The sequence below is a fragment of the Phoxinus phoxinus genome (assembly GCF_949152265.1).
Source record: "Phoxinus phoxinus genome assembly, chromosome: 22".
NCBI lineage: Eukaryota > Metazoa > Chordata > Actinopteri > Cypriniformes > Leuciscidae > Phoxinus > Phoxinus phoxinus.
Genome location: NC_136897.1, coordinates 8,796,993 through 8,811,933, shown reverse-complemented (window position 1 = coordinate 8,811,933; position 14,941 = coordinate 8,796,993). Strand labels below are relative to the sequence as shown.

The following is a 14,941-nucleotide window of genomic DNA, read 5'->3' as shown; positions in this document are numbered from 1 at the left end:
TATATATATATATATATATAGTAGGCTATATATGTGTGTGTGTATATATATATATACACACACATAAATGGAACAGTTTATTAAAGCTTATTAGACAAATGTTGCCTTTCCTTTAGTGTGTAATATAGCTGTTATTGCAAAGTTACAAAGCACAAAGTCCACACAAAGACAGTTAATCACTCAAACAAAACACTTTCCTCAGATGCTTTGTTTGTATTCCTGCCATTATTTCTGTGATGTACATAATCCCCATGTGACACATTTGCATAATGACCGTACTTTGGCTTGCCCTCAAACAAAGGTAGTTCTAATGCCAGAATTATTTTAGCCCAGAGCAAGACACATGAACTGACAGTCCACAAACCCCCCCTGAAGCAGACGCCATATAATCAAGTCAAGTTAAGTCAAGTCACCTTTATTGATATAGCGCTGTTTACAATGCAGATTGTTTCAAAGCAGATTTACAGTGATAACAGGAAAATAATGCAACAAAGTTTGTTTCTGCTGTACATCAGATCTAGAAGAAACTAGTGTCATAGTCCAGCTTAAGTAAGTTCAGGTTAGTTTTTGTTGTAAAAAAGTTATTAATTTAGTTAAGTTATATATAGCTGCTCTGGAGAAAACAGTGATGTCATCATCCAGCTCAGTTCAATTATCATATAATGGTGTAAGTGACATGTATATCTATATATCACATATATATCATAAAAAATAATCAGAATACCTTTATTTGTCACAGAGTATAATTTGTTTAGGCTGTTGGCATAAGACAACACAACATATACAGGTTCTCTCAGCTTATGTTACTGACTCTGAATTGAACAGCTAAAATCTTGCAGAGATGACCAGTTCCTAAACCACTCTGTTGACACTGAGATATTACCAGATCAGGCCTGATTTTCTCAGTCCTCTAAAAATGTGTTGAACTTTGGTTGAGGGGTGGTAAAGGGAGCAGTTGGACAGATGAAATGTTGGGTTATGGATGGGGTGGAGAAGGACGTGACTGTGGTCACTGAGTCAATTGAGAAGGACAGAGGTAGAGGAGAGAGGTGGCTTGTTTTGGAGGGTTATCAGCAAATCAGGAGGTGGGGAAGATCATTGATCATTTGGACCCATTACAAAACAATAAAACTGGTGCCTCCTTCAAAAACCTCCTCCAACGACTGGTGTAGTCTGCAGTAACTCCATTTACAGTCATGGCCACTAGCTCAAATCAGGTAAATACATTTAATTTTAATTCATACTGTAGATGTGTGGATGTGTCATGTACACATCTTTTATACAGTTTTATTTTATAATGTGTCTCGTGTAGAATGTGGAGTTTGTGAGGACGGGCTATGGGAAAAATACGGTTAAAGTTCTTCACATCCGTCGTGAAGGATCTCATCACCACATTACTGAGCTGATAGCAGATGTCCAGTTAACCCTGAAGACCCAAAAAGACTATCTGACTGGAGACAACTCTGATATCATCCCAACTGACACAATCAAAAACACGGTCCAGGCTCTCGCCAAAATTAAAGGAGTAGGTATTTTTATTTGTTTAATTTCGCTCTTATAAGTGATTTGATTTATAGCTACATTAATAAATCCCCCCTCATATATAAAATAAATAAAAGTTTTTTTTTTTTTTTTACGAATATTTTAAATGAGCCTACAAATATTTAATATGACTGAATCAACTTGATTTCATTAGGATACTAATATTAATAAATAGTATTTTTTTTTCACGGTTAGTTCAGTTTTTTTAAAACTTTTTACAGTGTATGCCAACCAGCATTAGTTTCAATAAATCAACAGAGATGTCAAATGTACAAAGTGTTCCATGAATTGGTTATTAAATCAACTTAATCATCTTGTAATTAAATAGCTGATGTTTAGTTGTTTTAAGCAATGCCTGTGTATAATATTTCTTGTCTTGCAGATCAAGACCCTTGAGGGCTTTGCCCTGGATATTTGTGAACATTTCCTCACAGCATTCAATCATGTCACAAGAGTGAGGGTCAACATTGATGAAGTTCCCTGGAAGAGACTGGAAAAGGTGTTGTGTTACCGCTAAAGCAGAATATTTGCAGTGGCTTTCAAAAACAAATGAGATATTTGTATATATATTTCATCATTTAGTTAATCACTTTTATTAAAACGGCTTACAAATGAGGAACATCACAAGCAATGTATTATACAAAAGTCAATAATATTCACAGTACTGCAATGTGAATAAGCAACACCTGTAACTGCGCCTGTATAAACTTAAATGGAACTTCATATATCCACTAAAAATGATCACTTATAATTCATAGAAAAATTACCTACAAAAGTGGTCAATTTTAAGAAAAGCTCTAGGACAGTTTTTTTTTTTGCAGATTTCATTTTGTATGATACATGTTTGGTTTATATGACTGATTCTTTTTTAATTAATTGGTTTGAAATACATTAAAGTTACCAGTATGCTATAGCCGATTAACACGTTTTTTATATCCAAAATATTATGTATGTGTTTAACAGAATGGAGTTGAGCACACACATGCTTTTATCCTCTGCCCTGAGGCCTGCCGCTTCTGTGAGGTCGAACAACATCTGAGTAGTGAGTACAAATCTGATTCCGAACTAGTGATGGTGGTCTGAAAACAATTAAAGGAGTAGTTCACTTCAGAATTAAAATGTCCTGATAATTTACTCACCCCCACGTCATCCAAGATGTTAATTACTTTCTTTCTTCAGTCGAAAAGAAATGAAGGTTTTTGAGGAAAATATTCCAGGATTTTTCTCCATATAATGGACTTCAACGGGAACCAACGGGTTGAAGGTCCAAATTACAGTTTCAATGCAACTTCAGAGGGCTCGACACGATCCCAGCCGAGGAATAAGTGTCTTATCTACAGAAACGATCTGTCATTTTCTAAAAAACAACAACATTTATACACTTTTTAACCACAAATGCTCATGTTGCACGTCCACAACTTAACTCATTACGTTATCACGTTGGAAAGGTCAGATGGTAACCTGACGTACAAAAAAAGGGTACGAAAAACTCCATCTCATTTTGAAGCCCTTTGAAGCTGCATTGAAACTGCAATTTGGACCTTCAAACCATTGTACCCCATTAAAGTCCACTATATGGAGAACAATCCTGGAATGTCAGAAACCTTCATTTCTTTTTGACTGAAAGAAGACATGAATATCTTGGATGATGTGGGGGTAAGTTTTAATTTTGAAGTGAACTAATCCTTTAAAGGGGAAAGAATATTTGAGCAAATTTTTTTGTTTAAATGTATTTTTGACAGTGACTCCAGTGGTCCACAGCGGTCTAAGAGATATGAAGGTACTGAAGACTACTCAGTCTGGATTTGTGGGCTTCCTGCGGGACCGTTTCACCACTCTGACAGAGGCAAAGGACAGATTCTTCTGCACTTCTGTTTATGCAAGATGGCGCTACAACACTCACGTAAACGTGGCATTTGACACTGCATGGTAAATGCAAAACTTTTAGACATGCCATAGGACGTGATACATGTTATGTCATATTTGTATACTGTACAATGAAAATGTCCTTGTAGGAAAACAGTTAAGGACACCATCATTCAGAAGTTTGCGGGACCCTATGATCGTGGAGAATACTCTCCTTCAGTTCAGAAAACTCTGTACGATACACAACTCCTGGTACTTGACAGAATTCCACAGGTAAGTCAAACTGATTTCAGTTTTGTGTGACTTGTGTAAGTGCAAAAACGTTTGTTACTAATGTTAATACTAAGGGTTAGTGATTTGAACAAAGCCCAAAACCAAAGCATGACCTTGAGTGGCTTACTGCTTTATGTTACTCATTTATATACACTAGGAATTCATATATTATTCCATGACATAAAAATGTGCTTTTATGTCTTGTCATCAACTGAATTCAATAGGTTGAGGAAATCGAGATTATTATGCCGAATCAGCATTATTTTGTCATTGACATGACAAAAATGGGACTCACTAACAAGGATGAGGTGAGTGACAGAGAAAATCCTGGGGAAAAAGCCAGTCACACACAGGTTATCAGTTCAGATGAGTCTGAATATCTGTATTGACAGAACAAAGTTCAGAGTTTTCAGGCTCTGACAAAATCAGGACTTTTGAGGCTGCTACTCTTAAAATGACTTTATTGCCACATTTCTACAAACCACTTTGTTATCCCGTATGAAGATATGTGGAGTGTTGCTTTGTATGTATTTTATATTTCATTTACATGTCACATTATGTTGTTGTGCTTTTATTTCAGGTTTATCTTCCTCTCGATAATCCAGCAGGAAACATCACAGGCACTGTGCGCAGAAAACCACGAGCCAAAATGTAGACCGGCAAGATTCACAAACTAGACATCTCATATACATAAAACAAATAAAATCTATAAAGCAATCTAGCATGGGTATCTGTTTAAATATTCAACAAACACATTTTTTACAGATAGATTTTTTTTGTGTGTAATCACACGAGTAAATAAAATTTACAAATACATTTTTTTTTAAAATGAGAACTCCCTTCTATTCTTGGATAAATATTAATAAATGAAAACTGTGGGTCAATAAACAGTGTTCTCATCTTTATAACATTATAACTTGAATCCATTTCTATAGCTTTCAGAGTTATAACCGTGTTCTTCAAAAGAGAAAATAAATTAAAATAGATTTGAGGTGAAAGGTGTTTACAGCCGTGGTTCAATGAAAAACATTATTAACATTAAAGATCAGTTGGCTTCATCATCTTATTTCACTGATCACTAATACAGGGATCAACATTGAGGGGGGAAAAATGAAAGAAAAAGAAAACAGCATCAGTTAATCATTTCAATACATGCCAGTAATGTTTCTGGTATTTGACTGTTTTAGGAGATTGTTTTAAATGGAAAACTGATTATTACATTTATTATTCACATACACAAAGGAAGTTAAACTGTAATGAGGACCAGGTAGTGGATTGTTTCAGCAATCTGAAAAAGCACCATTTATTGCAGGCTACACTGGCCTTTGTTTCCTCTTTTTAAACACCCTGTATCACAAACTGCTTTAGATTTACAGTGTTATGCTGTCTGTCAACAACAACAGTTCACCAATTCATCAGGAATCACATTGTTGGTTACAGAACGAAATGAATAAACAGAATTAATAGCAGCACAAAGCACCGTCATTCTGACAGGATTCCTGAAAACAAACCTCACGCGCTCAGCCTTTATCATAATTTTCAGACATTTGATTATTTGTGCTGTGCATTTATCTCAACACACTTTTTATCTATTAAAACTGGAAAAACAAAAAGGGAAATAAACACCAACAAGCTGAGAAAATCTCAACTGTGACAGCAATGTTGTCAATCTCACTTCCGTTCAAAACGAACTTCATGCATTACACAGAAACGTCTCAGACATCACAGATCACATTATTCAACCAAGCATTTAATCTTAAAAGCAATAATGATTTAAGGACAAGCACACAAAGTCAAATCTGAAGGAACACACTGTTAAACATAGGTCGGCTGAAAACTGTAAATGTGCCTGTACAGCAGAATGAGACCTTAAAAGCAATAAATTCACCATGTTTATTTATCAAGATGCATAAAATGTATTAGTTCTGTCTGCAGTTACCCTGCACTGCGGTGATTGTCTTCCATGCGTCCACATGGCTGCAGCAGCTACGAGACGTTACTTTTTAAATGTTGGGTTTGGAGAGGCTTGACATGATACTCGTATATCTTCAGTGCAGGACCCAGTTTTATTGACAGTCCGGTTAGAACGTCATTACGAGTCATTAATAAAAGGGATTTGCCATCGATTTCCTGTAAGTTTAGCAAAATAAATAAATACAGAAACACAGAAGACAAAATAATAACATGAATATTATTGAATTCATCATACAACTTTTAAGTATAAAACCCCAAATCGCATCATAATCGGTTTATACTATGGTTGTCTTGTAAAATAGTTATGGCTTGCACTTTGAAATTTGTAGTCAAATGACCATGACCATTTCATATACAGCTGAATGTAGTTGAGAGATGAACATGGAGGCATTCAAAAGTGCATATCAATGTAAATGTTGTACATTTACAACAATGTTGTAAAACAGCAAGCACTTTTAATTGTTTTCACACGATTACAGGGATATATTATGAATTAATTAAGACTAATTTTCACGCGGCTCCTTGCACAATTATGTTATGACCTCAAAACACTAGTTTTTACCATTGTGCATGATTTGTAAACGAATATACTTTGGGGTTTTCATCACTTAACCAGCTCCATATGTTCGGTTTTACTGATGTACTAAGCTTGCTCGATAGCTCAGCTACAGAATTGTGCTTGTGATGCGGAGAGCTCGGGTACGAATCCAGTGAAAGACGAGACACTATAAAAGAGCTCAAAAACAAGAGTTCAAAAACAAGCTTGCCATGGTTATGATTGCATTTTTATGTCACATTTGCTTTTGTTTACACTATCGAGTAGGTTTAAGGTTTAGTGTGTACGTTATTTTATAATGCAGCATTGAGCTTTTAGCGTCACTCACCGGACATTTCAATTCAGAACTGCTGTGATTCGTACAAACTCAAACGTAATAAAACGTTGGCATTTTCGCATTCATCTGTTCCGGAAAAAACGAAACAGGTTTTTAGCGTCACTCACTGAACATTTCACTTTGAAACGTGCACAATGCAACGTATTTTGCAACACTGTTGCACCGTTTTCTATGAGTGCTGGTCAGACCTTTTAGGAAATGTTTGGGAAAATGCAAGGCAAAAATATCCCTGCAATTCTAAAGTTTGATATGAGGAATAATAATGTCTTCTCTCCAGTCAAGGATGTCTTGTATATGTATATGTGTACCGTGTATATGTCAAAAGTTTGGAAACAGTGCTATTTTTACAAACATTACATAAGTCTCTTATGCTCATCAAGCCTGCATTTATTTGATCAAAAATATAGAAATAAAATAATAATAATGGTTTTCTATTTTAATTTACTTTAAAATATAATTAATTTTTTTGATGCAAAGCTGATTTTTCATCAGCTATTACTCCAGTCTTCAGTGTCACATGATCCGTCAGAAATCATTCAACATTTGAAGTCGATCAAAACGAACTTTCATCGAAGTTATACATGAATTTTGAACAATACCCATTCTTGTCTTAGGACAACTTTGATTTTTTTTTATCCACTTCAAATGTTGACAACTGTAATATGCCAATTTATTATCAGTGTTGGAAACAGTTGTACTGCTTAATATATTTTTTTATAACCTGTGATACTTTTTTTCAGGATCCTTTGATGAATAAAAAGTAAAAAAAGAACAGCATTTATTTAAAATAGAAATATTTTGTAACAATATACACTACCGTTCAAAAGTTTGTGGCTATTTGTTAACATTAGTTAATGTACTGTGAACTAACATGAACAAACAATGAACAGCTGTATTTTTAATAACTAACATTAACAAAGATTAATAAATACCGTAGCAAATGTATTGCTCATTGTTAGTTTATGTTAGTTAAAACATTAAGTAATGTTAACTAATGAACCTTATTGTAATGTGTTACTGTAATGTCTTTTTTAGATATTGTTAGAAAAGATTTAAATACATTGTTATTTTCAACTTTATATTCATCAATGAATCCTGAAAAAAGTATCACAAGTTCCAAAAAATATTAAGCAGCACATCTGTTTCCAACATCAAATCAGCAGATTTGAATGATTTCTGAAGGATGTGACACTGAAGACTGGAGTAATGTTGATGAAAATTAGCTTTGTATCACAGAAATAAATTATATTTTAAAGTATATTCAAATAGAAAGCCATTATTTTAATTTGTAATATAGTATTTATATATATGACTTACGAAACAAGTCCTTCAAAAAAAACACACAAAAAAACGTGTAACACTGTGCAGCAAATAACTTAGGAATATTAAAATAAACCCCTACCTGATCCTGGAAAGCGTTGGCTTGCTCCTCAAACCCTGTTGCTTTAAAGTAATTGACCACATCCGCCACAGCCCAGTGTGCGGGATCAGTAAGCTGCCCATTCTCCACAGAACTATTCGGAAGTGAAAAATATTGAACTGATTCAACCATTCCGTATGTCTACACAATCTTCTAAGATACTGTGTGTGATCACTTTATAACACTCCATCACTTTCAAATAATCACTTTACTAGGCTTAAATCTGTTTCATGTGTGCTGTAGGAAATCACTAAAAGAAGTGTCCAATCAGACATCGTTCTCTGCCTCTCTGCATCAGTATATGCTGACATCAGTTTGCCTGAAAAGTTTTTGAAGGGCAGGGTCATGGAGAAAGGGTGTGTGTGCACAAATCACTTATTACATTTGCGCATAAGCTCTTGTTCGGGAAAATCTGCTTTGGTCAAATCAGTGTTGGAATAATATTCTGATCTTCAACAACTGACAGTATTTGAATATTTGAAATAAAATCAATGCTGATTATCAAATAAATTGGCAGCAGTTGCCATGCAAACCATTCATTTTCAGTCCGGTTGCCATGGCTCTGCCCTTGTGTAATAAATGAGAGGCCATCTAAACATCAGACGACAGCTCCGCTGTCACAGAAGAGGCAGAGCATTTCTATTCTAAAGTGGATTCGGGTGGCTCAGTGCGTTTGCACTGTTGCCTCACAGTAAGAAGGTCCACAGTTCGAGCCCCAGTTCTCCCCATGTCCAAAGACATCCAGGCTAGGTGGATTGGATATGCTAAATTGGCCATAGGAGTGAGTATATTGCACTCTTAGTGCTGGGTTGTGTCAGGAAGGCCACGGGCGTAAATCTATTGTGCGGATAATTCCACTGTGGCGACCCCTTACGGGAGCAGCTAAAATAGTGGTTCACAACGGGTGTTGTGAACCAATTGTTGGAAGCAATATTTTTGAAAGTGGGGCGTTCAGGTGTTAATGGGGGGTGAGTTTAAATATAACTCAAATTTGTGTTCATTTACTTTTATTCATTTTAAGCATAGTAATTTATTTGTAATAAACACGTTAAATTATGTTTTTTTAAAACATACGCGCAGAGTGTGACGTCATATTGTGTGTGCGCGTCTATTCTTTTTACAGCCTATGGTTTATGCGCGCATAGAAATAATTCGTCAGCAGCCGCTCAAAAAAAATAAAACTTTGTCCGCAGCCACTCTAGCCTCCTGACCGCAAGTCCACCGTCAGAGGTGTATAAGGTAGGTAGGCACTAGGCAGTTTTTTTGTGTTCATATCTATTACATTACGATTGAAAACAGTAGCCTATCAATAATGTAAAAAATATGATGTGCAGTCAAGTTCGGGTGTGTGTGCGGTTTAAATGAGTGTTCTCACCGGGATACGCTTGTTGTGATTCGCTGAGTTTTGACGAGTTGTAGGCTATAGACTTGATATTATTTCTTACCAGCAACCGCAATCACGCAGCGGAGGAATGGAAAGTTGACAAGACATTAAAAAGTATTGACTTAGTTAAGAAACACTGAAAATATTTTAAATAAATAATGTTCCCATTCACTCCGGCAACGAATTTTGAAATGAATTAAACTAAATTCTATTTATAAAGTAAAACTTTTACATTTTTAGGCAATAACTAATGCCAATGCCTAATGCCAAAATGTTTTATTTGTTCACCAAGTCATTTACTGGTCAGGCATTATTGTTAAGACAGAAAGGAGAAAATGACAATTTGATGGATGATTTAAATATATTCTGTAATCACATTTTGGTGTTGTCTGAGTGTGAAACTTGGATAGTTTCAAGATGGTTAAAATTAATAATACAATAATAATTTAATTGTTCATATTATTTTATGCTTGATTTTTTTTGACTGATTATGAACACAAATGTATCATGACAATCCAAATTAATTGTAATTGTATTTATTCTACCATTGATGAAAACAAGCTGATACCAAGGTATTTTAGGCCTACAATTCTAACATAATTTTTCATGAAAAATCATGATTGTATTTTTTTTTTTTTAAGTAAGGTTGTAAGCAGCTTCTTGCAATTCTCTACTAAATGCCTAATAAAACCTAAGTGCAAACATTTTACCTTTATTTTTCAGTCAGGGACCTGGATATTGGAAAGGGGGCGCTGGCCCAAAAAAGGTTGAGAACCACTGAGCTAAAAGAAGATGTTGATTTTTCACCAGTATTGTACAACACAAACTGAGGGCTGAACTAAGAATTATTTCCAAAAATTGTCCATTCCTTGGAACCAAAATTTTCTAAATTCTTAAATTCCCTATTGATTTTCATCTCTACAGGGAAGCGACACCAACTTTGCATAGGTAAGTTCTGCTTTCTGACTCAGAGCCACTGATGGACAGACTTTATCATGTGTATAAAACAGAAATATTTGAATTGGATGTTACACTCTGATGTAAACAAGCCCAACACAGATGAGAAGCGCATGAAGGAACGAAGGAGTATGAAAATGCACATTCACTCTCTGACGCTTTTATGGAACAGCAGAAATGCAGCCGTTACCCTGGTAACCCCGCAAACAAAAGAGCTGCTGTTTCTGATCAGTATTTAATTGTTCCAAACAGCCAATCAGATTTTTGTATTCACTATGGTGTTCATCAAATACTTAATGAATTAGCTGTCTATTTTTTTCTAACTTAAATACAAACATACATTTAAATCTAAATAAATTATTTAAAAACTAAATAATTATTTATCATTGTTCAGTAACACTTTACAATAAGGTTATATTAGTATGTTATCGAAATATAAAATATTAAAAAATATATATATATAAAAAGGGTAACACTTTACAATAAGGTTCATTAGTTACTGTATTAACTAACATGAAATAACAATGAGTAATACTTTTTTTACAGTATGTATTAATCTTTGTTAATGTTAGTTAATAAAAATACAGCATTGTTTGTTCATGTTAGTTCACAGTACATTAACTAATGTTAAAAAATACAACATTTGATTTTAATAATGTATTAGTATAAATGTTGAAATTAAGATGAATTAAGATGAATAAATGCTGTAGAAGTATTGTTCATTCTTAGTTCATTAACTAAGGTAGTTACTAATGTTAACTAATGAACCTTATTGTAAAGTAATACCATGAAAAGTTATGTTTGTTAAGATTAGTTAATTCGGTAACACTTTACAATAAGGTTCATTTATTAAACATTAGTTAATGCATTAACTAACATGAACTAACAATGAGCAATACATTTGTTACAGCATTTATTAAAGGGGTCATGACATGGGTTTTTTTATTTTATTATTATGTTCCCTTAGGTGCAATAATAGTATTACTATAGTTTTTTTTACAAAAAACTTTTAAAATGTAGTGATTTATGACCTTTTCCCACCCTGTTTCTCATCCTCTGATTCAAACAGTCTGTTTTTGGGGTGTTTCCCCTTTAAGAGTTCAGTGTTAACGCCCACTGTTATGATTGGCTAACGTCAGTGACTATGCATCAATTATTAACGCCCCCAGCCAGAACATTTGCGGATTCGGCGCAACTGTTTAATAGCGGGTGATGCATGCGAAGCGATGGCTCTTGCAATGATAAAACCTTATTATGTTTGAGCCGGAATCAGAGGAAAATGATCCATCACCACAACAACGAAGACTGGATCCGCCCGTGTCCACATGGAAAGTGAAACTATTTTGAATTAATAAAAAAAAAAATACCCGAGACACTTGAAAACGGATTATTGTTGCATAATTATCCTATAGCTTAATTTGCTAACAGTTTAACATTATTTAACTAATTTCAATGAAATGATAGGGTGTACCACGGACAAAAATGCATGCACAGGCCATATTTGAAGATGCAGCATTGATAAAGGCAACATTTTTAATTTTCTATCACATGTAGGCCTACTAGAAAGGCGACATATTTTCAAGATTCTCTTATACAAATGTGTTTATATTAGCCATGATAAAAAGTAAGTTTGCGTCGTCGTTGTTGAGCCCAGAATATTCGGCACGGACTTATCTTTGAGCAACAGTTTTCTGGCAAAGCCAGCATCATATTGGGATTTTTTCCTCAAAACAGTCATCCTTAAATGTAACAGTTATAGAACACTGCCGTGACTGGGACGTCCGCAAAAAATAAAGTGCATCAATTTTTCCCTGACGACTGGATCTTTCAGCGTATTTAAAAAGTAGTTTAAAGTTTTAAATAGCTGCTACATTACTTACAGTTTGCGTCGTCGATGTTCAGCCCAGAATAGTCGGCACGGACTTATCTTTGAGCAACAGTTTTCTGGCAAAGCTCAAAACAGTCATCCTTCAAATGTATAGAACACACGCTTAAACTAACACTGCCGTGACTGAGACGTCCGCAAAAAATAAAGTGCATCCATTTTTCCCTGACGACTGGATCTTTCGCAGCGTATTCAAAGATGTTGTTTGTCCACAGCCAGGAACAGCACATCTGCGGCATCGTAACTTCCCTGTACACAGACCCACTCGCTGTCCGTCGACTGAACACTTGTGAGGCGAGCGGCGCGCGGGCGCGACGATGATACGAAATGAGCGTAGTTGTCTTGCGCTGAAAGCGTAGTTGTCTTGTGCGGGAGGCGGTCATATGCAAACGCTGGTACGTCACTTCGTACCGTGACGTCACTTCTTACCATGGATCCAGAACGAGCTGTATTTAGAGCTTGATTAAATAAATGATTCGTTTATAATGGGGAGGACGTCTTAAGCTATGAAACTTGCAGGACGTTTTAATGGTACAAAGACCTCTTATATACCAAAAGATCAAGGCAAATTTGGTTTCTCATGTCATGACCCCTTTAATCTTTGTTAATGTTATTTAATATACATAAAGCTGTTCATTGTTTGTTCATGTGAGTTCACAGTGCATTAACTCATGTTAACAAGATTTTAATAAAGTATTAGTAAATGTTGAAATTAACATTAACAAAGATGAATAAATGCTGTATAAGTGCAGTTCATTATTAGTTAATGTTAACTAATGAAGTTAACTAATGTTAACTAATGAACCTTATTGTAAAGTGTTACCATTAATTCATTAGTTGAACTAATGAACTAACAATGAAAAATACTTATAAAGAATTTATTAATATTAGATAATTATTAGATAATAATTTCAACATTTACTAAAACATTATTAAAATCAAAGTTGTATATGTTAATATTTTTTAATGGACATGGGCAAACATTAACTTACAATGAACAGTTGTATTTTTATTGACTAACGTTAAGAAATAATAATAACAACAGTAACAAATATTGCTCATTGTTAGATAATGTTAGTTAATGCATTAACTTAATGGGATTGTAAAGTGTTACATTGCTCTTTATCTGTTTGAAACCTTTGTTAACTTTATGTGTGTGTTTTGTTTTATGGTATTTAAATGTTCCTAGTTATTTTGTTATAAGAAAAGTTATTAAACCTGTTAGGAGAACAACACTTTTTTTGTATCTTAATTCAATACCACGATAATACAATAATACCATGATAAAAGCTTCAGCAATTATCGTTAAATTACAATTTGATCCCATCACATAGCCTAGTATGTACACATACCTTTTGGTGTCCACTGACCCATTTTCCTTGGCTTCCATGACTGCTAGATAAAAAAATGAGTAAAAAAATTCTCAATGGATTCCGATTCAATACATACAATTATATCATCCCAAACTCCTGTAGTAGGCTACTTCTCTAAGGAATACTATAGTATGGGAAATGCTCTGTTATAAATTCAATCATTTAATTCATATGTGCAAATTCTGATAAATCCTTGAGGTGCAACGAGACGCTCTGCTTTGATAAATATCTTATTAATCTGATTAACAACTGATCTATCGCTCACCTGTTTGTCAGAGAGATGAGACTGCTCTATTCCATTAGATGTGTTCAGTTGTATCCTCATGGCCTTCATCAGTCTCCCGCTGTGCAAAAATGCCCCATTTTCCATAAACGTACACAAACCTCCAAGCTTCTGAATAAATCTTTGTGTAGTCAGAGAATTGATTCTGCAAAAGAAATATAAAATAATAATAATAATAATCTGAGCAATAAAAAAAAAAAATATCAAGCATTCTTTCACTTAACTCAAACGATATTTTAAGCACTGTGATCCTTCAGGTGAGTAATAACCCAAAAAGTTCAGGACCACAAAAGAGGCTAGACATGTTAAATAGAGGAAACTAGAGGACATAACGTACATTGTAAACATTAAGGTAATCTGTCAGAAAATAGCCTAAATCAAATTACTAACAAATGTATATTTTTATTATAATCATATAAAGAAACTCAATGCTGTTTTAAGGTTTGAGAACAGCCTAAATTACATGCGAAAAATATCACAGTTATAAGGGAAATTAAAATAAGCGTTTCCCTTGCTGGTTTGACAGGTTCCGTGTCTATGAAGAGAAACGCGATAAACAAAATGACAGCCATATTTTTTTAACATAAAGAAGTGATTTGTAATTATAAATAAAACATTTAATAATTTATTGTAAGTAAAGTATTTTTAATAACTGAAAAAAAAACGTATGAAATATATTAGTCTTGCTATAACGTTACATATCTATAACTGTATCACTGAAGATGTTATCTGACAGGCTAAACAGAAGTATTTTTTCAACTAAACATATATTGAATATATTACAAGTGTTTTTTTGATGGATTTCAACAGCGTGGTGATTAATAAAGCAGATGATGAACTCATTAGCCAGCTAGCTTCCTATAACTCCACATTTATGACATTTGCCGTCATACTAAGGAAACAAAACGACACTTTCCAATTGTTTGGATGAAAAGCTTTTATCTTACCAATTTGTTTTATGATTGGATGATTTATGTAGATGGTTTGGATGTTATTGATTCCCGATCATTGGAACAATATTACGCTTTTTTTCGCCCAGCACAATCCGACAAATGCAGGAGCGGGGGATCATGGGTAATGTAGTCTCGAAC

At 34.3% G+C, this 14,941-nt stretch overlaps 2 protein-coding genes across 3 annotated transcripts; one reads left to right on the top strand and one right to left on the bottom strand.

Moving 5' to 3' along the window:
• The first annotated feature begins 978 nt into the window (after nt 1-978).
• On the top strand, nt 979-4,398 carry uox (urate oxidase). The gene is made up of 8 exons (XM_079596802.1): nt 979-1,217; nt 1,313-1,525; nt 1,925-2,041; nt 2,506-2,584; nt 3,285-3,471; nt 3,558-3,681; nt 3,906-3,989; nt 4,262-4,398. Exons 1-8 carry the CDS (start codon nt 1,197-1,199, stop codon nt 4,334-4,336), a joined length of 900 nt encoding a protein of 299 aa, XP_079452928.1. The 5' UTR covers nt 979-1,196; the 3' UTR covers nt 4,337-4,398.
• Nucleotides 4,237-14,941, bottom strand: samd13 (sterile alpha motif domain containing 13). Of its 2 annotated transcripts, XM_079596803.1 has the most exons (5): nt 14,798-14,941; nt 13,833-13,995; nt 13,547-13,589; nt 7,951-8,062; nt 4,237-5,811 (listed from the first exon to the last, which is right to left on the bottom strand). In XM_079596803.1, the coding sequence occupies exons 3-5, from the start codon at nt 13,582-13,584 to the stop codon at nt 5,668-5,670; spliced, it is 294 nt and encodes a 97-aa protein (XP_079452929.1). In that variant the 5' UTR covers nt 13,585-13,589; nt 13,833-13,995; nt 14,798-14,941; the 3' UTR covers nt 4,237-5,667. The 2 variants fall into 2 exon arrangements, with proteins under 2 accessions (XP_079452929.1, XP_079452930.1); XM_079596804.1 differs by lacking the exon at nt 14,798-14,941 and having other exon boundaries at nt 13,547-13,586; nt 13,833-13,971.